Source organism: Hemiscyllium ocellatum, chromosome 32 (genome assembly GCF_020745735.1).
Source record: "Hemiscyllium ocellatum isolate sHemOce1 chromosome 32, sHemOce1.pat.X.cur, whole genome shotgun sequence".
NCBI lineage: Eukaryota > Metazoa > Chordata > Chondrichthyes > Orectolobiformes > Hemiscylliidae > Hemiscyllium > Hemiscyllium ocellatum.
The window spans coordinates 37589682-37615315 of record NC_083432.1 but is presented as its reverse complement, the minus strand read 5'-3'; the positions used below and the strand labels follow the sequence as shown (position 1 = coordinate 37615315).

The 25634-nt window shown below is 39.6% G+C and overlaps 1 protein-coding gene across 1 annotated transcript in view; it reads right to left on the bottom strand.

The window, feature by feature from the left end:
- Window positions 1-8279: 8279 nt before the first annotated feature.
- kat2a (K(lysine) acetyltransferase 2A) overlaps window positions 8280-25634 on the bottom strand; it is a 39144-nt gene continuing 21789 nt past the window's right edge. Inside the window, exons 12-18 of the mRNA XM_060849099.1 lie at window positions 20326-20436; window positions 20078-20221; window positions 18086-18200; window positions 15285-15321; window positions 11641-11704; window positions 10781-10865; window positions 8280-9107 (exon numbers count right to left, since the gene is read on the bottom strand). Of these exons, the coding sequence (XP_060705082.1) occupies window positions 8914-9107; window positions 10781-10865; window positions 11641-11704; window positions 15285-15321; window positions 18086-18200; window positions 20078-20221; window positions 20326-20436 (750 nt within the window). The 3' untranslated portion in view covers window positions 8280-8913. The remainder of the gene's footprint in view (window positions 9108-10780; window positions 10866-11640; window positions 11705-15284; window positions 15322-18085; window positions 18201-20077; window positions 20222-20325; window positions 20437-25634) is intronic.

Sequence of the window (25634 nt, the reverse complement as noted above, 5' to 3'; positions counted from 1 at the left end):
GATGGTCATTGTTTCCAGCACTCCTGTTCTTATTATTCAGTTTATTTATTTGTGGGATGTGGGTATTGTTGGCAAGGCCAGAATTTATTGCCCATTGCTGACAACTGAATGACATTCCATGGAAACATCGAAAGTCGGTGCAGGAGTAGGCCATTCGGTCCTTCGTGCTTGCACCACCTTTCAATACGATCTTCGCTGCCCACTACACCTCCAATTTTGGTGTCATCTGCAAACTTACTAACTGTACCTCTTATGCTCGCATCCAAATCATTTATGTAAAAAAACAAAAAGTAGTGGGCCCAGCACTGATCCTTATGGCTCTCCACTGGTCACAGGCCTCCAGTCTGAAAAACAACTCTCCACCACCACCCCTGTCTTCTCCTTTGAGCCAGTTCTGTATCCAAATGGCTAGTTCTCCCTGTATTCCATGAGATCTAATCAATCTCCCATATAGATCACATCTACTGCTCTGCTCTCATCAATCTTCTTTGTTACTTCTTCAAAAAACTCAATCAAGTTTGGGAGACATGATTTCCCTCGCACAAAGCCATGTTGACTATCCCGAATCACTCCTTGCCTTTCCAAATACATGTGCACCCTGTCCTTCAGGATTCCCTCCAACAATTTGCCCACTACCGTTGTCAGGCTCACCGGTCTATAGTTCCCTGGCTTGTCTTTACCACCCTTCTTAAACAGTGGCACCACATTTGCCAACCTCCAGTCTTCCGGCACCTCACCTGTGACTATCAATGATACAAATATCTCAGCAAGAGGCCCAGCAATCACTTCCCTAGCTTCCCACATAGTTCTCAGGTACTCCTGATGAGGTCCTGGGGATTTAATCCACCTTTAACCATTTCAAGACATCCAGCATTTCCTCCTCTGTAATCTGGACATTTTGCAAGATGTCACCATCTATTTCCCTACAGTCTATATCTTCCATATCCTTTTCCACAGTAAATACTGATGCAAAATATTCATTTAGTATCTCCCCCATTTTCTGTGGCTCCACACAAAGGCTGCCTTGCTGATCTTTGAGGGGCCCTATTCACTCCCTAGTTACCCTTTTGGCCTTAATATATTTGTAAAAACCCTTTGGATTCTCCTTAATTCTATTTGCCAAAGCTATCTCATGTTCCTGTTTTGCCCTCCTGATTTCCCTCTTAATTTATTCCTACTTCCTTTATACTCTTCTAAGGATTCACTCGATCCATCCTGTCTATACCTGACATATGCTTCCTTCTTTTTCTTAACCAAACCCTCAATTTCTTTAGTCATCCAGCATTCCCTATACCTACCAGCCTTCCCTTTCACCCTGACAGGAATATACTTTCTCTGGATTCTTAGTATCTCATTTTTGAAGGCTTCTCATTTTCCAGCCATCCCTTTCCCTGTGAACGTCTCAGTACTAAATGGTTTTCCCTTTTTTCTTCAACTGTGACCCTGAGTTCTGGGCTTCCCCAACATCAGGAACATTCTCCCCACATCCAGCCTGTCCGGTCCTCCCTCATTCTTTTTTCAGAGTATATTTAAAAATCAAGACGTATTTCTGTGGGCCTGGATGTCACATATGCAGTCTGTACTGTGTGACGATAGCAGGTTTCCTGTTTTTATAAGTTGGTAGAGAAAAATATGGGTTCTGACAATTAGAAGACGTAAGAACTAGGAGCAAGGGACAATTCAGCTCCTTAAGTCCGCTCCACTATTTATTCAGTTTCAAAACAGTTTCTACCCTATTGTTAGAATACTGCATGGACTCACAAAGTCTGGATATTCGCCTGTACCTGTGTTTTTGTTTTTGCCGCTGTTTACCTATTATTTACTATCTATGCTACTTAATTATCTGAGCTGCCTGTATTGCTCTCAAGACAATGTTTTTCACTGTGTCTCGGTACACATGACAATAAATTCAATTCAATTCGATTCTATATGATCATGGCTGATCTCATCTTAGTTTCAACTCCACTTTCCTGCCCATTCTCCAAAACCCTTAACCCCTAATTAAAAATCTATTTCCTCCTTAAACTTGTATAGTAACCAGGTGCCACTGCACTCTGGGATAGGAAGTTCCACAGCTTCACAACGCTTTGAGGAAAATCATTTCTTCTCATCTCTTTTAAACCTGCTACCTCTTTTCCTAAATCTATGACCTCTGTTCTATTTTGCCCCACATGAGGAAACGTCCTTTCTACATTTACTTTGCTGATTCCCTTTAGCACCTTAGATATCTCAATTAGATCTCTTCTCATTCATCTAGATAGTCTAGGCCGAAACACTCAATGTTTCTTCATAAGTCTAACCTTTCATCTCTGGCATCGATAATTTCACGATCACCATTATTTGCTTTCCTGCAGTTAATTAATTACCTGAATGTAAATTTTTCAACAACTGTGGCATGAATTCATGCCTCTGGATCATTTAGGGCAGAAGTTTCCCATCCCCAGCTGACAAGTAAGTTAGAAAGATCAGCTGAGACCAGCAGTATTGAGATTCTCAATGTTGAGAACAGAAAGTCCAATTCTCTATCTTAGGATTGAATGACAAAACAAGACGAGACGAGAATCTCACAAGGGAGCAGCAAGTGGCCTATTTGCATGTATTTGTATGCTTTAGCATATAATTATTAATCTCACCTCATTTATATGCAGGTTCCCATTCTCCTACTCCTCCCCACTCCTGTTAAAATTGACAATGAATTCCTGACATGGAAGTCAGAGTAGGTTACCTGGAACTCCAAATCTCAACCTCCATTTGGTATGCTTGGCACACACTCCATGGATAAAGACTGCACACATGCCCAATCCACAGAGATTGGCATTGGTCATGTACCAGCCTCACTGCACCTTCATGGTACATCTCCAAGCCACTTACAATACAGTTCTATACTTCAACGCTGTACTTTGGAGGACACTGCCATCTCTTGTTGCAATGCTGCTACCAAGATACTTTGGGACAGGCACCCAACTCATGGATTAGACCAGGCTGCATCTCCTGGCTCCTCATCTGCCCTCTTAGACCTCACTCACTTTGTGCTGTATCCTTGTGCTTTGGCCCCTCAGCCAGAGCTTAAAGAATTCATTGCTTATCCCTAATTGCTCTTGAGAAGGTGGCAGTGCTACTGGTGGCCTGTGCCATTGAAACAATGTTGTTGGTAACAGTACCAGGATTTTAACCCAAAGACAGTGAAGGAGTGAGGTATTGTTCCAAGTCAGAATGTATGTGGCTTGGAAAGGGACTTGGCAGTTGATGATGCTCCCATATACTATCTTTTTTATCCTTCTGAGTGGTAGAGGTCACAGGTTTGGAAGGTACAGTCAGAGAAACTTGGGTGAGTTTCTGCAGTGTACTATTTTAGATGGTACACACTGCTGCCACTATGCATCACTGGTGGTGGACAGGGTACCAATCAAGGGGCTGCCATGTTCTAGATGCTCATGAGCTTCTTCACTATTGTTGAGATTACACCAAACCAGGGAAATGGGGAATATTTGAGCCTTGTGGATGGTGGACAGGCTTCTGGGAGACAGATGAGTCACACATTGCAAATTCCTAGCCTCTAATCTGCCCTTATGGCCACAGTATTAATAGAATCACAGAAAATTTATAGTATAGAAAATGATCCCTTGGCAAAGTAAAGTCATCAGGTTCCCAGAGAACAAAAGGGCTGCTTTCTCATTATAGACAGATGACAGGTGTTGAGTTCAACTTGAGGAGAGAGGTTAAGAAACTGGGACCTCAGCCACACCAAGAATTGACCCCATGTTGTTGGCATCATTCTGCATCAAAAACCAACTGTCCAGCCAATTGAGTTAATCAACCCCCAACTTACAGATTTTGGGTGAATATAATTCAGCAGATGATAGCTCACGCTGCCTGATGGTTGCATAGTTTTGAGCTATTAGACTTGTTGCAATGTATCCCATTTATCACAACACTTGTGGCACACATGCGAAGACATAACCGTTCAGTGGCCACGCCTACGGATATTGAATTAGGTGTGTTCATTTTGTGGTCTGTCAATTGTTGAGGACAAGGCAAGCTTTGCAGATACTCCAATCACATACCACAAGCCCAGTCTAATAGCTATTTCCCATTAGGACTTAGCCAGCTCTGGTACCATACATTGAAGTCCACTGGCCTACTCTTGGTACCATACATTGAAGTCCGCACTCAGTCCATTCAGTGCTTCATCTGTGTGATGGTCAAAATGAAATACATTTACAGCCAAGGAGCATGGAATAGCAGAAGGTGGTAAACAGCCTATCTATGGGACTTCACGAGATACATAGAATCACCGGTCAAAAGCCCAGAGCAACTTTCTTCCAAATTCCAGATTGGTGGGTTCATCCTGAATGTGGTAGGACAGACCCAGGGTCAGTGGTATCTGGGACACTAAAAGGTATAATTCCACAAACATGACTATCAGGCTATTGCTTAACAAATCTATGGGACAGTTTTCTCAATTTTGCCACAAACTCCTAGATGCTAGCGAGGGGAACTTTGCAAGTTTGAGGAGTGGAAAATTATAGTTGCTTCTGTGCCTAGGTCAAAGCTGGGTAGGCAATTTTGGTTTCATTCCTTATGGACTTCTCTGTAGCGGTTTGGTATGCGAGAGTCCTTCCAGACCTTTTCAGTCTCAATCACATTGCTGTAGCACAGAGTGACCAGGTAGGACGACATATTTGCTTTGGAAGTTATAATTTATTCCAAATATAAAAATTTGACCAATGCTTTAAAGATAATATTGCATTGGATGGAATAGTCCATTAGGGTCCAGGAATGAGACAAAGTGGTAAGATCCTCCAAGGAAGATGCAAGATAGAAAGAGGGAAAATTACATCATTAAATGAGAATTTTCATATAAATTTTCTTAAACTGAAGTAGATGACTTGGCTCCAAATTCACTCAAGTATACTAATCTGAGCACAATGTGCAATTAGTGGAAGTCAAGAAAACACATGCTATAATAGCAAGTGTGTTGCTATAACAGAAAATATGTTGCTTGCATGTAGCGATGTTGGTGTTCTTACCTCAATGAAATAAAGACTGCACTCAATAGCTTGGCCAATACCCACCTTGTTGGGACCATGTAGGGTGGGACAAGAAAGAACCATCGACACTTAACCTTTTGTAACAATCAATTTGAAGCTCAGTAAAAGTTTGCATAATACCAAAACGCCAGTGTTTGGAAAAATGAGATAATAAGCATGTGAAATGCATGGTGAAGCTGCCCTGAAGAATGGATTGTAGACATTAAATGATAAACATGACTCAGGGTAGAAAGACAGCTTTTGAAATTAATCAAGACACTGCTCCTAAACAGAAACTGACTTTTTAATGAAATACTCAGAACAGGAGTAAACAAGTTGGTGCCTCAGAGGAAATGAGATTATTGAGAACATTCACGTTTCTGAAAATGTTAGATGTCCAATTTACCAATGAAATCAGACAACTGAAAGCAAGACAATCATCATCTAGGAGTCAGACATGCTTAAAAAGAGCTGTACAATACATTAAGTGCTAGAGTTAGAGAGTCACAGAGATAGGGCATAGAAACACAGCCTTTGGACCAATTCGGCCACACCAGCCATAATATCAGAAATAAATCTCATCCCATTTGCCAGCATTTTGCCCATATCCCTCTAAGCCCTTCCTATTCATATACCCAACCAGATGCCTTTTAAATGTTGTAATTGTACCAGCCTCCAACATTTCCTCTGGCTGCTCATTCCATACTCGTACCACCCAGTGCGAAAAAGTTGCCCTTTAGATTCCTTTTAAATTTCTCTCCTCTCACCTTAAATCTACACTCTCTAGCTTTGGACTTCCGTACCCTGGGTTACAGACCTTGTCTATTTACCCTATTCATGCCCCTCACGATTGTATAAATTTCTAAGGTCACTCCTCAGCCTCCGACACTCCAGGGAAAACAGCCGCATCAGTCTATTCAGCCTCACCCTATAGCTTAAACCCTCCAACCATGACAACATACTTGTAAATTGTTTTAGTTCAAGTTTCACAGCATGCTCCCTATAGCAGGACGACCAGAACTGCATACAGTATTCCAATAGTGACCTAACCAATGTCCTGTACAGCCACATCATGATCTCCCAACTCCTATGCTCAATGCACTAACCAATAAAGGCCGACATACCAAATAACTCCTTCAATATCCTATCAATACAATGCTTAACTGAATATGTGGCACATTATAGCTTTTTGTATAAAGCACTAGAATGTGGATCGCTTGCATAGTGTTGCTTGAAATGTGCATTAAACAGGTTGAACAATTGTTAAGCTATTAAGTTAAAGTAGGGCACTTCAATACAATCAGGCGGAGTAAACATAATTGCATGAACAGAAATCATGCTTAAAAAAATGTTCAAAGTTCTTTATGGAAGCAACATGTGCTGTGCATAAAGGAGAGCTGAACATTAAGCACAGCAGTCCCTTGGAGAAGTTTCTTCAGTTCCGCTATTCAAAGGCAAAACTAATATTGTGGAAACCTTAATCCCTTATTCTAGCTTCCCTTGTTTCCAAGCTCACCTGATGATTACTTTATTTGGTACTGAGGTCTACTGTAGATTCCGCCAGCTTCTGTACTTCACAAGATTCAAACTAAGATCAAGTCTTACCTGCTTTTCAGAAAGTGGCTGAATCTGCTTAAGGGCTATACCTGTCTTTTATTTTGATGAACCTTTCAGAGTTGCAAGCCAAACAAGTTCCAAACTGAAATTGTAAACCTCTCCTGTCCAACAACTATATAAACTGAAACAGTGTCTCCTTAAACTCCACCCATCTGTACACAAAAGCAGCCTACTCAGGCCTGTCATCAACAACCTGAACTGATGGAGTAAATTGGTTCTGCAAGCTTTGAGGGAGCACTGAATGCTTTTAAACTAATTTACCTCCAAACTCCCAAACAACTCACCAGACTGCCATTCTTGCAAGCATAGCAGATATCACAATAACAGCTATTGATAACCGTTGATGACACTTTCAAGTGATTATATATTTGACCACTTATAAAAAAAAAAGCACATCATATATTGTTCACATTTTGCAACTAGCGCACACGAGGTTATGGGGACTGAATTCAACTGATGACTAAATGAAGCAGTTTATGATTCTTATGGGAGCATTTGCCACTGTTCTTATTTCTTTCAACTGCAGTGTAATGTTTAAAACAATTTCTTGCATACTAATCTCACCATCACCTTCTCAAGACCTCCTAGGATCGGGCAATAAATGCTGGCCAGCCAAAGTCCAAGACGAAAAATGACAAAAAAACAATTACTTCTCACTGTTTTCTTCATTGTCGTCCCAACCCTGGATTTTCCTGTATAAATTGATATTGTCAAAAATGTTCACTCAAGAACTTTAGTGTCACAGTGAGCAACAATCTTCCATTTCACTTAACTGGTCATTTTCTGTGGGTAAATCCAATGAGTATTAATTAAATAGACTCATTGCATTGTGAATGATTAATTTGGAATAGGCAAATATACATCCCGATATAAATGCATCTTACTGTCTGATTTCATAATAATTTCATTATTCTTGTTACTTCGTTACAAAAAAAATTAACTTAACTGCATATTACTCCCTGAACCAAGTTTTTTTGGTTGCTATGAGAACGACGAAGTTCAAGAATAAGAGACATTTTCCAAATAAAAACCACAACCAGCAACACAGTTACAAACCGCAAATTACAAACTGTTTTTTGCTGGGCTTTCCAGAATTAATCCAGTCACATGTAATCCTGGCTGCTGCACATAGAAAATATGTTGCAACTAGAGTCATGGTTTAATGCCAAATATGTACACATTGGATCAAAGTTTCAACTCTTCCTTTCAGTACTTAAAAAGATAAAACTTTGTAACTGGTCCCAGTAGGCAGCAAAACCTTCTTATGTAATGAACTGTGTAATAAGTGTAGATGTGGTCATTTTTGCAAAATCGTTACGCTTGGTGGCATAATCTAATTTAACAGATGAAAAAAATTGTACTAGAAATAGACAAATAACAATAAAAAAGTGCAATTATACAGCTCAAATATCCCAAGTGGTATTTATTCATAAAATTACTAGTGTAGTAGCAGGCCATTCGGCCCATTGAGTCCACACCAACTTTCCGAAGAGCATCTCATTCAGACTACCCTATCCCTCTGTAATTCCTAAATTTCCCATGGCTAATCCACGTAGTCTTAATGTTTTTACATGGTGACAACCAAGTGTTTTACAAAGAGCAAGAAATAAAGACTAAAATTTGAGTGAAGTTACTGAATTTATTTACATCAGCAAAATGCTACAGCAAACGTACAAAATGCAACTCAGTTTAAAAAAAAATTACAAAATTGGAAGGTAGTCAGGCATTATCACAACATGCCCTATCATTCACTGACAGATAACGCTGAAGTCACAGACTCCACAGAGTGAAACGTGAGAAGCTCACAGTAGTATGCATTCTGCTGAAATGATTGACTTTGTGTCGGTTCCATCATCAATTTCAATAAGCAACATAAATGCTTAGTGATTATTTTTGTGATGCGCATCATCTTTGCTGATGTGAGAATATTAGAGAGCACTAGATATCCAAATGGAGCATCCAATGTCAGTTATTTGTGTACATTTTTGACAGCAGAAACTGCATGCAGTGAGATGGGTACTTCAACAGTTAAACACTGGAACAGACTGGATGCTTGAAAACATAATTATTCATTATGGCTACCAATAACCAGCCCATGCAATTACAGGATACCATAATGACTTTAAACAAATTTCAGTAATGCCACTTTTTTGAAATATTGATCCGACAGAATTGCAGTTCAAGAGTAGTTTATTCATTCTGCTGTGCTCATGGTCTGCCGGATCTGAATGCCTGGCTTTCAGATATATTCCTTTTGGGAGTGTTTTCATTTGTCCAAAAGACCCATTTCTTTAATCTTGAAGTAGAAAAACTTCTCCAACATGTTGGCACATTTGCAGTACTCACTCTCAGGAGGGTTATACTCACGGCAATTTGTAATGATACGTTGGACATCAGCTATAAATAATTTCTTGGAAACATAATAACGATTCTTTAGCCGGTCACTCATACTTTTCAAATCTATATAAACAAGAATCAATATTGCCCATTAATTCTACAGAGGGGTTTAGTTTGCAATTAACACAAAAATATAATATAGAGGATTTTAAAAAAATCAAAGAGTAGGAAATATTTATCTATCAAGTTTGTAGCTTGAGAGATGTTGCGGTTTCCACAATGTAAAATATGACACACAATCTCAGAGTCAAGTTACACAGTGTGGAAACAGACCCTTTGGTCCAACTCATCCATGCCAACCAGGTTTCCCAAACTAAACTAGTCCCACGTACCTGCATTTGACCCATATCCCTTTAAACCATTCCTATCCATATGCCTGCCTAAATGTCTTTTAAATGTTGTGATTATACATTCATTTCCACCTCCTCTGGCAGTTCATGCCACGTATGATCCACCGTCTATGAAAACATTGAGCCTAGGTCCCTTTTAAATCTTTCTCCTCTCCCCTTAAAATTATGCTTTCTAGTTTTGAACACCCCTACCCTAACAAAAATACCTTTGCTATTCACCTTATCTATTTCCCTCATGCTTTATAAATGTTTATAAGCTCAACCCTCAATGCCCTACTCTCGAAGGTAAAAGGTTGCAACCTATCCAACCTCTCATTATAACAAAACTTCAGTCCTGGTAACATCCTTGTAAATCTTTTCTGCACCTTTTACCAATTTAATAACATCCTTCTTATAACAGGGCAACCAGAACTGTACACTGTACTCCAAAAGTGGTCTCACCAATATCCTGTACAACCTCAACATGATGTCCCAACTCCTATACTCAATGCTCTGACTAATGAAGACAAGCATGCCAAATGCCTTCTTCACCACCTTGTTTACCTGTAACGTGACTTTCAAGAACTATGTATTCCTAGGTCTCTTTGTTTGACTATACTCCCCAGGGTCCTACCATTAACTGTGTAAGTCCTGTCCTAGCTTGTCTTACTAAATGCAACACCTCACATTTAAATAAATGAGATTCAGTCTGCCGTTTGATGGCCCAGTTCATCAAGGTCTCATTGGACACTTCGATAACCTCCTTCACTGTCCACTATACCATCAATCTTGGTGTCATCCACGAACTTACAGTGAATTCACTGGTCAAAAGCAGACGGAGTGGCTAAATCTACACTCTTGTCTGCTGTCAGTCCAATTGCCCCATTTTGACTTACTGCTGGCATTTAAGGAAGAAACTGATGCTATGGCTGTGCATTTAAGGACCAAAAGACTGACCTGAAGTAAGAATGAAAATTAAATCAAAATATCATTCTTTTTTTATGAAAGCAAAACCAATGAATGTGCATCAAAAGACAAGTTGTCCACTACAGTATACAGTAGCTCAAATTAAAATTAACTGGCATCGACTCGGGGAGAAATAAGATAAAATACCTCAAATGGCTATGACTTTTGAAACTCTCTTCAGTAGACTCATCAATAAGTTTTAAAAAAGACCATATGGTTCAACTGATTAACGTTGGGTCATTAAAACCCGCTACAGGTCATCACAATCATAATTACAGAAACTAACTGTAATATTGCTGAAAAGTTCTCTGATCAAATGCAAATAGCCAATTAAAAATTAAATTACACTCTATGCAGTGTCAATTATTTAATATTTCATGTGTCCATTATAACAGAATTGTGAAAGTGAAATGAAAAACTTGTGCCATTAAGTTAACATACCAATTGGAAAACGGATAATTTCGTAGTAATCTGGAGCCTCAGACTTTTTTACTGGTTCCATGAAAGGCCAAGCGCTAGGGTGACTCTGTTAAAGAAAAGTGAGTTACATGAGATTGTGAACACTAAAACTGGAATTCTAGTTTGTTTATAAGGGCGCATGTAAAATAAATAAAACTAAAACATACTAAATCATATAGCCAATTTTCAATACCACGAAGCAGTGGGAGAGAGATCTGGCTCTGTAGTTTTCTACAGAGATTGACTACCTCAACAGTATTATCATGGGTAGTTGCCAACAGAAGATGGTTAGTTGCTTTCAGTGAAAAGCAAGTTACATGGACTCTCACTCAGGCACAACCTGGTTAACATCTCGTATTGCATTTGGAATACAGAACAGCACGAGCAATAACGTTATCATTATTTCCACTCAGGTTGTGAAAATTCAAGGAGAGAAAGAATTTTAAAGTCTTGACTTCAGAACAGTATGAGACTGGTTTCAAAACAAAAAGATTGGTTATACCACCAACACTGCAAACCAAAAAAAAAACTTGCAGCCAAATGGATAACGGAATCCTTTCATAGAAATTTCACTGACTATATTTATGTGTGCAATTTAACTATTTGATATTGCTAGTAGCAGTTGAGCATAAAATGCTATTTAATGCATTCAGAAAATACATTCGGTAAAGATTTCATGCTAAATCAATGTAATTTTGGATTTTATGCACCTATTATTGCAAAAACAGTGACTCAATTATAGGTGTTCAATGTCAGAAGTCAGGAGATTAATAGTACAACTGAATGTTCACACAAGTAAAACAGTCCTTTAAATGTATCCTAAGCATGCCGTATTTCACAACCTTTATTTGTGCCAGTAAATTTTTCAAAGAGTTGTGCAACTGATCCGGATCCTTCAGTTCCTTCCTAGAAAACAAAATAGAAATTCACTATGATCTTCACTAACATACTTTTAATTAAAAACTAATGCAATTTCAGTTATTATAGTTGGGAAAATGTACCATTTATATACAGTGAGAGATGCACTGCATGGAGACAGACTCTTCGGTCTAACTCTTCCATGCCGACTCAATATTCTAAATTAATCTAGTCTCACTTGCCAGCATTTGGCCCATGTCCCTCTAAACCATTCCTATTCATGTACCAACCCAGATGCCTTTTAAATATTGTAGTTGTACCTATCTCCACAACTTCCTTTGGTTGTTCATTCCATACATGCACCACCCTCTGAAAAAATTGCCCCTTAGACTTTTTTTGAATCTTGTTCTTTTTACCTTAAACCTATGCCCTTTAGCTTTGGAATCACCTGCCTTGTGGGAAAGACCTTAACTATTCACTATATTCATGCCCGTCATGATTTTATAAATCTGAGGTCAGGCCTCAGCCTCCAACACTCCAAAGAAAGTAGCCCCAGCCCTTTCAGCCTCCCCATATCGCTCAAACCCTCCAAACCCTGGCAATATCCTTGCAATACTTTTCTAAACCCTTTCAAATTTCACAACATCTTTCCTATAGCTGACAGAGCAGAAATGAAGGCAGCATTCCAAAAGAGATCTAACCAACATCCTATACAGCTGCAACATGACCTCCCAACTTCTTTATTCAATCCAATGATTAATAAAGGCAAGCATACCAAATGCCTTCTTCACTACCCTGTCTACCCATGACTCCACTTTCATGGAAGTAGCTGCACTCCAAGGTCTCTTTGTTCAGTAACACTCTTCAGAACCTTAACATCAAGTGTCTGAGTCCTGTCCTGATTTGCCTTACCAAGAGGTAACATTTCATTTATCTAGATCAGCCCAAGGTCCTGTTATATTCCGAGGTAACCTTCTTTGCAGTCCACTATACCACCAATTTTGGTGCCATCTGTAATCTTACAAATCATATTTCCTATATTAGCACCAAATCATTCATATAAAATGACAAAAAGCAGTGGACCCAGCACTGATCCTTGAGGTACAATGCCAGTCACAGGTCTCCCAGTCTGAAAAGTGATGCGCCACTTCCTTCTATCTCCGACCTACAAGCCAATTTTGATTCAAATGACTAGTTCTCTCAGCACTCCATGTGATCTAGCCTTGTTAACCAATCCACCATGCAAAATCTTGTCAAATGCCTTACTAAAGTCCATATTGACAATGTCCACCACTCTGCCTTCATCAATCCTCTTCAGAACGTTTTCAAAAAACTCAATGTTTGTGAGACATGAACTCCCAAGCACAAAGTCATGTTGACTATCCCTGACCAGTTCTTGCCTTTTCAAATACAGGCAAATCCTGTCCCTCAGAATCTTCTCCAATAACTTGCCTACCACTGATGCCAGACTCTACTGGTCTGTAGTTCCCTGGCGTTTCCTTACCACATTTCTTAAATAGTGGCACCACATTAGCCACCCACCAGTCTTCCAGCACTTCACCTGTGACTATCAATGAAACAAATATCTCAGCAAGGGGCCCCAGCAAGCACTTCCCTACCTTCCCATAAAGTTCCTAGGTACACCTAATCCAGTTGTGGGGACTTATCCACTTTTACACGTTTTAACATGTCCAACACCACCTCCTTTTGTAATATGGACACTTTGAGATATCATTATTTATTTCTCCAAGTTTGCTAGCTTCCATATCCTTCTTCACAGTAAACAAGGATGCAAAGCACTCATTTAGTATATCACCCATCTCCTGATCTTTAACAACTGTCTCTAGTTACTCTTTTGTCCTTAATGTATTTGTAGAATCCCTTTGGATTCTCCTTTTCCCTATTTGCCAAAACTACCTCATGTCCCCCTTTTGCCCTGATTTCACTCTTTATTGCCCTTAGACTCCTCCAGGGACTCACTCGATCTCTGTTGATTAAATCTGACTTTTGCTTCCTTCTTTTCACTGACCAGAACCTCATTCGGCATTCCCTACACCTACCAGCCTTGCCCTTCACCCTAACAGTTCCGCCACATGTCTGGCAGATTTACAATGCAGGCATAAAAAGCCACTTGTGTCAATAATTTGTACAAAGAACAGAAATGGAGCTTTGCTTCAGCGTTAAATATTCTTCAAGTCCACACATTTTATAAAAAAAACTTTAAGCTGCCATGACAATTAACCTAAAGAGAAATCAATAACTCTTTATTTAATGCACACTTAATGGAACATCATCATTATGAAGGAATAGATCATACAATTAGGATGGCAAATGAGTACAAAACAGAAAGCTTTACTTCCTTTTACAGAGGAAGCAAATAAATAGCAATAAAATTTTCATGGTTCCTGCACTCAAACTGCAGTAAAAAATAATGGCAAAGGGTTTATGTTCAGGGAGGTAACCATTAACCCTCTTACATTAAAACAGACTTAACTAATTTTAATAACTGTTTAAAAGATCAAATGCTCATGATACCACTTCAAAACAAAGCGCTACTGTGCTGCAAAGTAATTGGGATCTAGTGAACAGAAAGCAGATCAGTTATTATTTATAATTGATACATTGACTTATAGTTACATAGCTCTGTTGGCTAAATGGTTGGATTGCAGTGCAGAGTGATGTCAACAGCATCAGCTGAGACCACCTATGAAAGACTCTCTTTCTCAACCTCTCCACTTGCCTGAGGCATGACCACCTCAGTTTAAACCACCACCAATCATCTCTCTCAAATGAGAGCAGTCTTATGGCCTCTTGGACTAAGGCAAGTTTTACCTTAGTTACAAATAAGGAAACTTCTTAATCAGACTCCTTGAAGTCATTGAGAAATTAAATGTATTTTCTTAATTTGAAACAGCTATAAAGATATGTACCAGACAAATCCAATACCTCATCAATATCCTTCTTTTTACTGGAATGGACCAGCACAGTGACATCATATTCATCTCCAGTCATGTAGCCCATACCAACTTATAACGCAGCATGGATAATATATTTTTAAAATGTGCTGAATGGCAAGAATCATGTGAACCATATAAATATCAGATTTAACAACCCAGTTTAACCAGAAAAAGTTTTGTCATCTTCCCAACCTTACATATCACTAGTATCATTGAACCCCAAATGCTAACATCTCCATTAACTAACAAGCTAAAGTGAGCCAATTCTGTACACACATGGCCACCAGAGCAGGAAGGAGACTGGGTACAACTATGGTAACCACAGCTCACTTTCCAACTCCACAAATCTTCAACATTGAAAAGTTCAGGCAAGATAACCTTCACTGCTCACCAAGGATGTAGGCAGAACACTTCAGAGTTAGCACTACAGCTCAGACCACTGACCTAGCTCTCACTACCTTAGTCAATATTGACCCACACTGTCTCCAATTCATCTGCTCAACAAGATGCAGTGCACCAACTCCCCCTCATAAATACCAATAGGGTTGAGCAGCACATGGAATAAGTGACAATGTAATAAGTTGGGGTGTTTACTTTCATTCGCTCTTCACTCTCAGCAAATCTTTCTTGGGTTATATTGGCACAAAAAGCTTTTGACAAAACATTCTTACCCTTTCTCCTTGCCACTAGGTTTCCATCCAGTTTCCTCTGTTGGAGAGAAAAAGATGAGGATTTTTCAACTTGGGTTAAAGGTAAAGAATAAACACTACCTTGGGTTTTGGGACATAGTTAAAACAAAAAAAGTTTCTCATACTTCCAATTGCTCAAAATGTTACATTAGAATGATTAAAGCATATTTCATTGTGGTAAGTGAACATTACAGTCAAGGCTAGTATTTGTTGTTTATTCCTAAAAAGGAACTGATGAACTGCTTTCTTGAACTATTGCAGTCCATTAGGTTCAAGCCATTGTGCTATTAGAGAAGAAGTTTAAGATTCCAATCTGGTAAAACATGGGAGAAGCAAAATAGTTACAAGTAAAGATAATGTGTGGCTTGGAAGGGAACTTTCAGGTGGTGCTCCCACGTGTATGCTGCCCTTGTTCTTTCAGGTCAACTGATTGGATGATGCTTTTGAAGTAGCCTTGATGAGTTGAGGGGGTGGTAATGGGGTCCAAGTCAATGTGTTTGTTGATAGAGTTCCGGCTGGAATGCCATGCTTCTAGGAATTCTCGTGTGTGACATTTACCACCCCCTGAGAAAAAAGAACAGGAAATTACATCACTATAGGAAATGACATCATCACAGGAAATGATATCACCAACCCAAACATATAAATAGAAAGCAGGAAACACGAGCAGTGCTTCGTCTGGAGGCTTACTGAAGATTTTACCTAGTATGGTGATGAAACGTCTGAAACTGAACCTTCCAGCTCAGTGAGTAAACCTACACCCAGAACCTCAACCTAAGCTACAAATCTTCTCAAACCTCCTCCATCCATGTTCGGACCAAGGTTGTAATGAGATCAGGAGCAGAGGGCCCCAGCAGAACAACAATAATCTACTTATGCTAAATGTAAAGTGTTATTTCTAATACCTTTGACAACACCTGCCATCACTTTGCTGATGATCAAAAGGAGGCCGATGAGGTGGTAATTGCTCGGAAGAATTTATCCTACTTTTTGTAGTTAGTGTGGAAAGTTGCCTCGGTACTATCCTGTCAGACAGATGGCAGTCTTCTGGATGTACTGAAACAGCTTGGCTGAAGAGGCAGCTAGTTATGGTGGACAAATCTTCATTATTACCGGATCATTGCTGGGGTCACACCCATTGCACAGTCCAATCCCTTCAGCCTTTTCGTATACGACTGTGAATTAAGTTGGTTTAAGACCGGCACCTGTGATCAGGTTGCCAGGAGTAGATTGAGACAGATTGCCCACTCAAATCTTCTAGCTGAAGGTGATTACAAGTGATTGAACCTAGTGTTTTGCACTTATGGGCAAGGTACCAGCACTGCATTTGCAGATATTTGTGAAGCCTCTTCCTCCCGATAATTGATTAGACAAATGAAGCAGATAGCTTTGTTTCATAATTAATGTGTCAATTAATTTACAATTAAAAGTCAGTGGCTTAAAACGTAATATAATTGCTGAAAGATGATGAGCAAAATTGAGAGCAATTTGACTGATTTGGAGAAAGAATGGACTAATTTGCCATCTCATGTGTGTTTTGGATGCCAGTTCCTCAGTGCCACCTCTTCCTAACCAACACGTGAATGGAATAACTTGTTGTTTGTTTCCACCTAGATAATCATTAGATTATTAATTTGGCAGATAGGGACTACTTGGATCAATTCAAATTTTTTTTTTACCTGCAGAATGCTTGACATTTGTGATATTTTGCATGTGAAGGTTTGCGCTAAACACAAGCTTTTAAATCTGTGCACAGTTGTCAGGGTGAACGTTTACTCAAAAGGATGATTTGAGTAATTGCACAAATCAAACAAAAATTGGTACACAAATAGCATCAGTGGCAGCACATGCAAAATTGTTCAAGAACCAAGTTCCTCGGCTTCATCTGTGGACCAGTTTTAGGCTTTGCATCAGCTCAGATTTGGAGAACATAATTTAATTGAAGAACATTATAGATTGCTTATTTGGGAATGCATTTGGAAATGTGATTTACTGGACAGCTGATTCTTGGAATCAATTGAATAACAAGGGTTATGAGGGGAATAATGGAAATATGTAAAATATTCATTGGCAATGCAACTATGCATCCCAGAAATCGAAAAATTATAACTTTTATATGCAAATTGGGTTGCTGTAGTTTCAGAACTTATGCAGTATAAAATATTTTTTCAGCTGAGCAGTGGCTCATTTCGTGGCATTCTCAAATCAGGAGACAGAAAGTTGTAGATTCAACTCCCAGTTAACAGAGTTAGAGTTGAGCACACAAACCTCGGCTGATATTCCACTGCTCGACTGAGGGAGTGCTGCTCTGTCAGGAGTGTCTTTCAGTTAAACTGAGATACCATCTGCTTGCAAGGATGCCCACTATATCTTAGTTGAGACACTTTGGAACATACTCTCTCAGAAAGCAGTGCAGACAGGGTCACCGAACATTTGTAAGACAGAGGTAAATAGATTCTTATTAGGAAGGGGAATCGAGAGTTAGTGGGGATCGATGAGAATGTAGAATTCAAAGTACAAACAGATTAGCCCTGAATGGTAGAGCAGGCACAAGGACTGAATGATCAACTTCTAGTCCTGTTTTCATACTACAGTTAACTAAAATTTGTTTATAACTTGCTCCAAGATCAAGTCTTCATTAAAACAGATCACATACATTCCTGCATTGTTTACCATACATTTCCTGCATAATAATATTGATGTATCTATCATATTCTCATAATCAATGTACCTTCAGCATTTCTACGCATTCTTTATTCACTCTTCTGAAATGGAAAACTTACGAATTCCAGGTATACTCTCTATGGGTATCTGCCGAACTCCTTCCTTGAAGCAGGTGAGGCCAGGGTAAACCTTCCGAATCTGAGCTTGCTTTCTCTCAATCAATTTCTTTATGATCTGTATGGGAGGCAAAGGTTTACAATGGCTTTGATTAGAATACATTGATAGAACGGTACCCAACTAGGAGAAAATGAGGACTGCAGATGCTGTCGTTTTCCAATCCTTGTTAGAAGGGCTTATGCCCGAAACGTCAATTCTCTCACTCCTTGGATGCTGCCTGATCTGCTACGCTTTTCCAGCAACATACTTTTCAGAACTGTAACCAATATGGGGGAAAAACATGCTACCCAGATACTGCAAATTTTCAGCATGTAGAGCCTGTTAAATGTTTTTTTTATACACAGGAACATGAATAATTTTAAGTAGCTAGCAATATTCACGCATTATTACCTTTTCGAATTGATGCTCAACAGCTGAGAAATATTTTTTAAAATGACTTTTGTGTCTTGTTATACAACCAAACTTTTCTTTGACATGCATAACTTGTACAAAAATGTCACTTGTAAATGGTACTGACACCTACAGAGATACAACTACAGAGAGAATCTGAGGTACACCTTAGGTTTTCAACAGATATTTAGGTGAATAAAATATTAACCATATATATTAAACTAGTCACTCACAGCTGGTATGTAATGCTTTATAGATTTTGGACAGGACTTTTCTTCCTCAGTTGCTATCCTGCCTTTGGGATACAAGTCAAGTCAGCCACCTATAAATGTTGGCTAGGGGAGGCATAGAGTGGCTTTTGGAAAACATGGCCAATTTAGCACCAACCTTTGTGGACCCAATCCAATCAAGATCGGTGGTTGGAGTTCAGGGTCTGAAGAGCCACTGGGAGGTGTTTACCAAATATCAGTTGCCCTGCTGCAGGAGTGCATGTTGCTGGAATATGTAGGCAGGTGTGAGGCTGTCCCCATTCCTGAACTGTTGGCAACATACATGGCTATGCGGAAAATAAGAGTGCCAGAAGGTTTGAACCTGCACACAAGGGAGGATCGCCACTACCATTGAGAGGTTTTGAATCAACACCTTGCATACCAAATGGTGCCTCTGTCTTCAATGATGGAGGTGGTGGTGGTGGGGGTGGTGGTGGAATTTGCATATGTGCATTCTTGGGGGGGGGGGGGGGGGGGGGGGGGGGGGGGGGTGAACAGAACAAGGTAGCTCTAAAGAACTCATATTGGATTTGCAATGTTAACTCTGGCAGTATCTGAGAAGAGAGAAACAGACTTGCTGAGTTCTTCCAGCATTTGTTTGTTTCAGATTCTATGGTATTGTGCTTTTGTTCAGGTAGATCTGTGATAAGGTGGAGGGCAGAAGTGATTAAATGTTAAAATGAGCAATGATGCAAAGCAAAAGAACACGGTCAAAGGACAGCACAAGAAACAAAAGATATGTCTGGGGGAGCTGTAAATGACAACAGCAGAATCATTTGTTGCAATGTCATCAGGGTTGGAAGATAATTAATAAGGTGACATTAGCTTTGTTCTGCAGCTGTTTTACGTCACACATTTCTCTCCTTATTTTGGTTTTTTAAGTATAAAAAATTGTTAATAATGGAACTCTTTGAAATAAACATTGTAATGACTTTCTCGCTCCAGTGTTGACACTGCAGGAAGAGCAACTACAATGTGATAAAATTACATGTGGACATAAGAATTTATAAGCCAAAAAAATGAACAAGTTTATACGATTTAAAGTTTTAAATATTTGTAAAGGATACCTAATTTTAAAAAAAAAAGAGGTTAAATCAGTAGAAAGTATTAAACCTGGCACTGAAGCCATGACTGCCTTCATGGTTTAGCTAAAGCCCTATACTCAGGCTAGATAACTATTGTGTAATATTATCACACATCTAAGCCAAACATACAGAAGTAAAGGTCTCTAACAATACAGAAATAATATTTCTCAAGTGGGTTAGATGGTCTTACCTCTTTCTGCTTCTTTATAATGTGAGACAATTCAGTGTAAGGGATTTTGGGATTAAGTTCACATTCCATTAATGTTGCTCCTTCATAGTCCTTGATGTAACCCACATATCGGGTTTTGGGAACCTTTATATCCTTTGAAAATCCCTGAAAAGAGACAGAACAAAGTATCATAAAGTTAAGTGATTTTAATAAAAATGAAATGTTGTGTCTTGGATCCATGAACCTGATTTTTCTGATTAGAGCAGTACCTGCTTTTTGAAGTAGCCAATGGCATATTCGTCAGCATATGTCAGGAAATGCAGAATGTTGTGCTTAATGTGATATTCCTTCAGGTGATTCATCAAATGTGTCCCATAACCCTGTTATATTGAAATATTATTAGTTAATATGTATTTCCTATACGCTCACTGGTGCATACTAGTGAGAGAACATACACTTCACACAAGTTCAGTGAAAAGCTCATCTCAACACCCAGGATTGAACAACCGCAAAAATTTCAGTCTCATTGAAGTTTGAACTATTGCACTAAGAACAGAATGAGTCACATAAAAAACAAATTTAAATTAAACTTTTGTCCAACAGATACAATTTTTTTTTAAAACGTATAAAAAACACTTTTTTCATACCATTATGATAGCTTCATAATTCAATTGTGCCCCACTTTTGCACAAGTCATCAGCAATGTGATAAACACACAATAAAACCAACAAGGTGACCAATTTTCCTGACTAACAAAAATTGTTCACACCAGGTTTGGTCACTAACAAGCAACAAACTTATTCTTTAATAAATGGTAACCAAAGATTTGGATTACTAATTACTACTGTGCAACTAAGCTACACTCTTAAAATGCTAAGCATACTACACACCCAGTGAGGAAAGAGATCGATCTGAGAGGGGTACAGCTGAGAACAGAAGCGAGTCAAACAGTCAGGGACAATGTAGGACTAATAAATTAAACTGCATTTATTTCAATGCAAGGGGACTAACAGGGAAGGCAGATGAACTCAGGGCATGGTTAGGAACATTGGACTGGGATATTATAGCAATTACGGAAACATGGCTCATGAATGGGCAGGACTGGCAGCTTAATGTTCCAGGATACAAATGCTACAGGAAGGATAGAAAGGGAGGCAAGAGAGGAGGGGGAGTGGCATTTTTGATAAGGGATAACATTACAGCTGTGCTGAGGGAGGATATTCCTGGAAATACATCCAGGGAGGTTATTTGGGTGGAACTGAGAAATAAGAAAGGGATGATCACCTTATTGGGATTGTATTGTAGACCCCCCAATAGTCAGAAGGAAATGGAGAAACAAACTTGTAAGGAGATCTCAGTTATCTGTAAGAATAATAGGGTAGTTCTGGTAGGGGATTTTAACTTTCCAAACATCAACTGGGACTGCCATAGTGTTAAAGGCTTAGATGGAGGGGAATTTGTTAATTGTGTACAAGACAATTTTCTGATTCAGTATGTGGATGTACCTACTACAGAAGGTGCAAAACGTGACCTACTCTTGGGAAATAAGGCAGGGCAGGTGACTGAGTTGTCAGTGGGGGAGCACTTCGGCGCCAGCGACCATAATTCTATTAGTGTTAAAATAGTGATGGAAAAGGATAGACCAGATCTAAAAGTTGAAGTCCTAGATTGGAGAAAGGCCAATTTTGACAATATTAGGCAAGAAACTTCGAAAGCTGATCGGGGGCAGATGTTCGCAGGTAAGGGACGGCTGGAAAATGGGAAGCCTTCAGAAATGAGATAACAAGAATCCAAAGAAAGTACATTCCTGTCAGAGTGAAAGGGAAGGCTGGTAGGTATAGGGAATGCTGGATGACTAAAGAAATTGAGGGTTTGGTTAAGAAAAAGAAGGAAGCATATGTCAGGTATAGACAGGATGGATCGAGTGAATCCTTAGAGTATAAAGAAAGTAGGAGTATACTGAAGAGGGAAATCAGGAGGGCAAAACGGGGACATGAGATAGCTTTGACAAATTGAATTAAAGAGAATCCAAAGGGTTTTTACAAATATATTAAGGACAAAAGGGTAACTAGGGAGAGAATAGGGCCCCTCAAAGATCAGCAAGGCAGCCTTCGTGTGGAGCCACAAAAAAATGGGGGCGATACTAAATGAATATTTTGCATCAGTATTTACTGTGGAAAAGGATATGGAAGATATAGACTGTAGGGAAATAGATAGTGACATTTTGCAAAATGTCCAGATTACAGAGAAGGAAGTGCTGGATGTTTGAAACGGTTAAAAGTGGATAAGTCCCCAGGACCTGATCAGGAGTAATCAAGAACTCTGTGGGAAGCGAGAGAAGTGATTGCTGGGTCTCTTGCTGAGATATTTGTATCATCAATAGTCACAGGTGAGGTGCCAGAAGATTGGAGATTGGCAAACGTGGTGCCACAGTTTAAGAAGAGCGGTAAAGACAAGCCAGGGAACTATAGACCGGTGAGCCTGACCTGGGTGGTGGAGGGAATCCTGAGGGACAGGATGTACGCATATTTGGAAAGGCAAGGACTGATTCGGGATAGTCAACATGGCTTTGTGCGTGGGAAATCATATCTCACAAACTTGATTGTGACAAAGAAGATTGGTGAGGGCAGTAGATGTGATCTATATGAACATCAGTAAGTTGTTCAACAAGGTTCCCCATGGGAGGCTGATTAGCAAGGTTAGATCTCATGGAATACAGGGGGAACTAGCCATTTGGATACAGAACTGGCTCAAAGGTAGAAGACAGGGTGGTGGTGGAGGGTTGTTTTTCAGACTGGAGGCCTGTGAACAGTGAAGTGCCACAAGATTCGGTGCTGGGCCCACTACTTTTTGTCATTTACATAAATGATTTGGATGCAAGCATAGGAGATGCAGTTAGTAAGTTTGCAGATGACACCAAAATTGGAGGTGTAGTGGACAGCGAAGAGGGTTACCTCCGATTACAACAGGATCTGGACCAGATGGGCCAGTGGGGTGAGAAGTGGCAGATGGAGTTTAATTCAGATAAATGCAAGGTGCTGCATTTTAGGAAAGCAAATCTGAGCAGGACTTATATACTTAATGGTAAGGTCCTAGGGAGTGTTGCTGAACAAAGAGATCTTGGAGTGCAGGTTCATAGCTCCTGGAAAGTGGATATGCAGGGACATAGGATAGTGAAGGCGGCATTTGGTATGCTTTCCTTTATTGGTCAGAGTATTGAATACAGGAGTTGGGAGGTCATGTTGCGGCTGTACAGGACATTGGTTAGGCCACTGTCGGAATACTGCATGCAATTCTGGTCTCCTTCCTATCGGAAAGATGTTGTGAAACTGGAGAGGGTTCAGAAAAGATTAAAAAGGATGTGCCAGGGTTGAAGCATCTGAGCTACAGGGAGTGGCTGAACAGGCTGGGGCTGTTTTCCCTGGAGCGCGGAGGCTGAGGGGTGACCTTATAGAGGTTTACAAAATTATGAGGGGCATATATAGGATAAATAGACAAAGTCTTTTCCCTGGGGTCGGGGAGTCTAGAACTAGAGGGCATAGGTTTAGGGTGAGAGGGGAAAGATATAAGAGACCTAAGGGGCAACTTTTTCATGCAGAGAGTGGTACGTGTACGGAATGAACTGTCAGAGTATGCGGTGGAGGCTGGTACAACTGCAACATTTAAGAGGCATCTGGATGGGTATATGAATAGGAAGGGTTTGGAGGGATATGGGCCGGGTGCTGGCAGGTGGGACTAGATTGGGTTGGGATGTCTGGTAGGCGTGGACGGGTTGGACCGAAAGGTCTGCTTCCATGCTGTACATCTGACTTTATGACTATGACCATATGCAGAATAGTGTGTTCAGTCTGGTCTCCTTACCTGAGGAAGGATGGGCAGAAAAGCAAGCTGTAACGAACACTTAAGGTGGCTAAAAGATAGATAGATGGGTTAAATGAGTGGACAAAAATGTAGCTACCGTGTGGATAAAAAGCACAATATCTAAATGGTAAAAGAGTGCAGATAGACTGTGTGGCCTAACGCTTGAATTGCAAAAGGCTCGCATATAGGTACAACAAGCAATTAGGAAAGGCAATAGAACACTGTCAGCTATTGAGGGGGAAAAGTGAATACAATAAAAGTCAGGAAAACTAAGCACACTATTCCAGTTGGGTTGCACCAAGTCTCAGAATTGTAGGGAGATATTTTCAAGACCAATATACCATTTCTCTTCTTAATTCCTTTTAAAGATGTTAAAAGTCACAACACTAGGTTATAGTCCAACAGGTTTATTTGAAATCACAAGCTTTTGAAGCGTTGCTCCGTCATCAGAGGACTGCTACCTCAGTCCAATACCAGCATTTCCACATTATGGCTTTTAAAGACAGAGTTGGATAGAATCTTGGTAATCAAGGGGGTAAAAAGCTAGCAGGGATAAGCGGATTTATGGTTACAGTCAAATCATATTAAATGGCAGAAGGCTCAAGGGGCTGAATGGCTCCTATCCAGTTTTGAACGCGTACTTGCCACTGAGGTAGTAGAACGGAAATTTCAAACTAAGTCTGGAGATGGAGCGATTATCCTGCACAGGAAGAATGAATACAATGGGTCATATTCACCAGGGTTGAGAAGTTCTTACCGGGTAGATACAGGAAAGTGTCTGTTTTTGTTGGGGTGGGGGTGGGAAGAGTTCTAGAACCAGCGAACACAATCTTAACAGAAGGGGTAGGACATTTAGGACTGAGATGATGTGGAATTTCTTCAAAGACTGAATTTTTAGAATGTTCTGTCTCGAGTTCTGTGGGGGCTCAGTCATTGAGTCTGTTCAATGACCTACTTCTACTCATATTTCTCATTTTCTTGACAAACATGTCTTGTCAAATTGTGTACAGCGTTATTTCATGAGACAGGAGAAAACAGAAGTTTGAAATGCATATGGTTTTATATTTTCAGAGCCACAATTTGATCAGAGATGTTTTTTTAAAACTTTTACTAATTGCAGACAACACTTGGCAGCACTGAATTCACCAGCTTCATTGTATAAGCTTTTACATATCTCTCAAAGTCTTGTTTTTTATTCAATGATCATGTTTGAATCAATATTGTTAGTAAAATGGCATCAACATTTCTTACACAGACTCCCAGCATTGTGAGCATTTGTTTGAAAGCTGAGAAAAGGTTACTGCTGCTTTCCGCCACTACATCTAAGAAATAACGTGTACAATCTGCCCTTTCAATACTGGCGAACTAAAACCATATAGTTGTGAGAATGATAAAGAACTATAGAGTTGTGAGAATGGTCTGTCAAACCTTGCAGTGCATATTTCCTTCGAGGGGAGATAACCAATGTATAAAGTATTAAAATGCATAATATCTCTGTTTTGGAACTACAACTTATTTTCGATACTGACAGTTGATTGTCGTTTTCTTTTATTGTCTAGATAATTTCAGTTCATTGACATGGCATTCATTACTACTGTGTGAAATACGCTATGTATTGTTTACAGGCTTTCTCATTTGAAACAAACAGGTCAGGCAAAGATGAAAAAACAGACATGAAGTTCAATTTTAGCGAGCTTTGAGAAGATTTGTAGCTGAC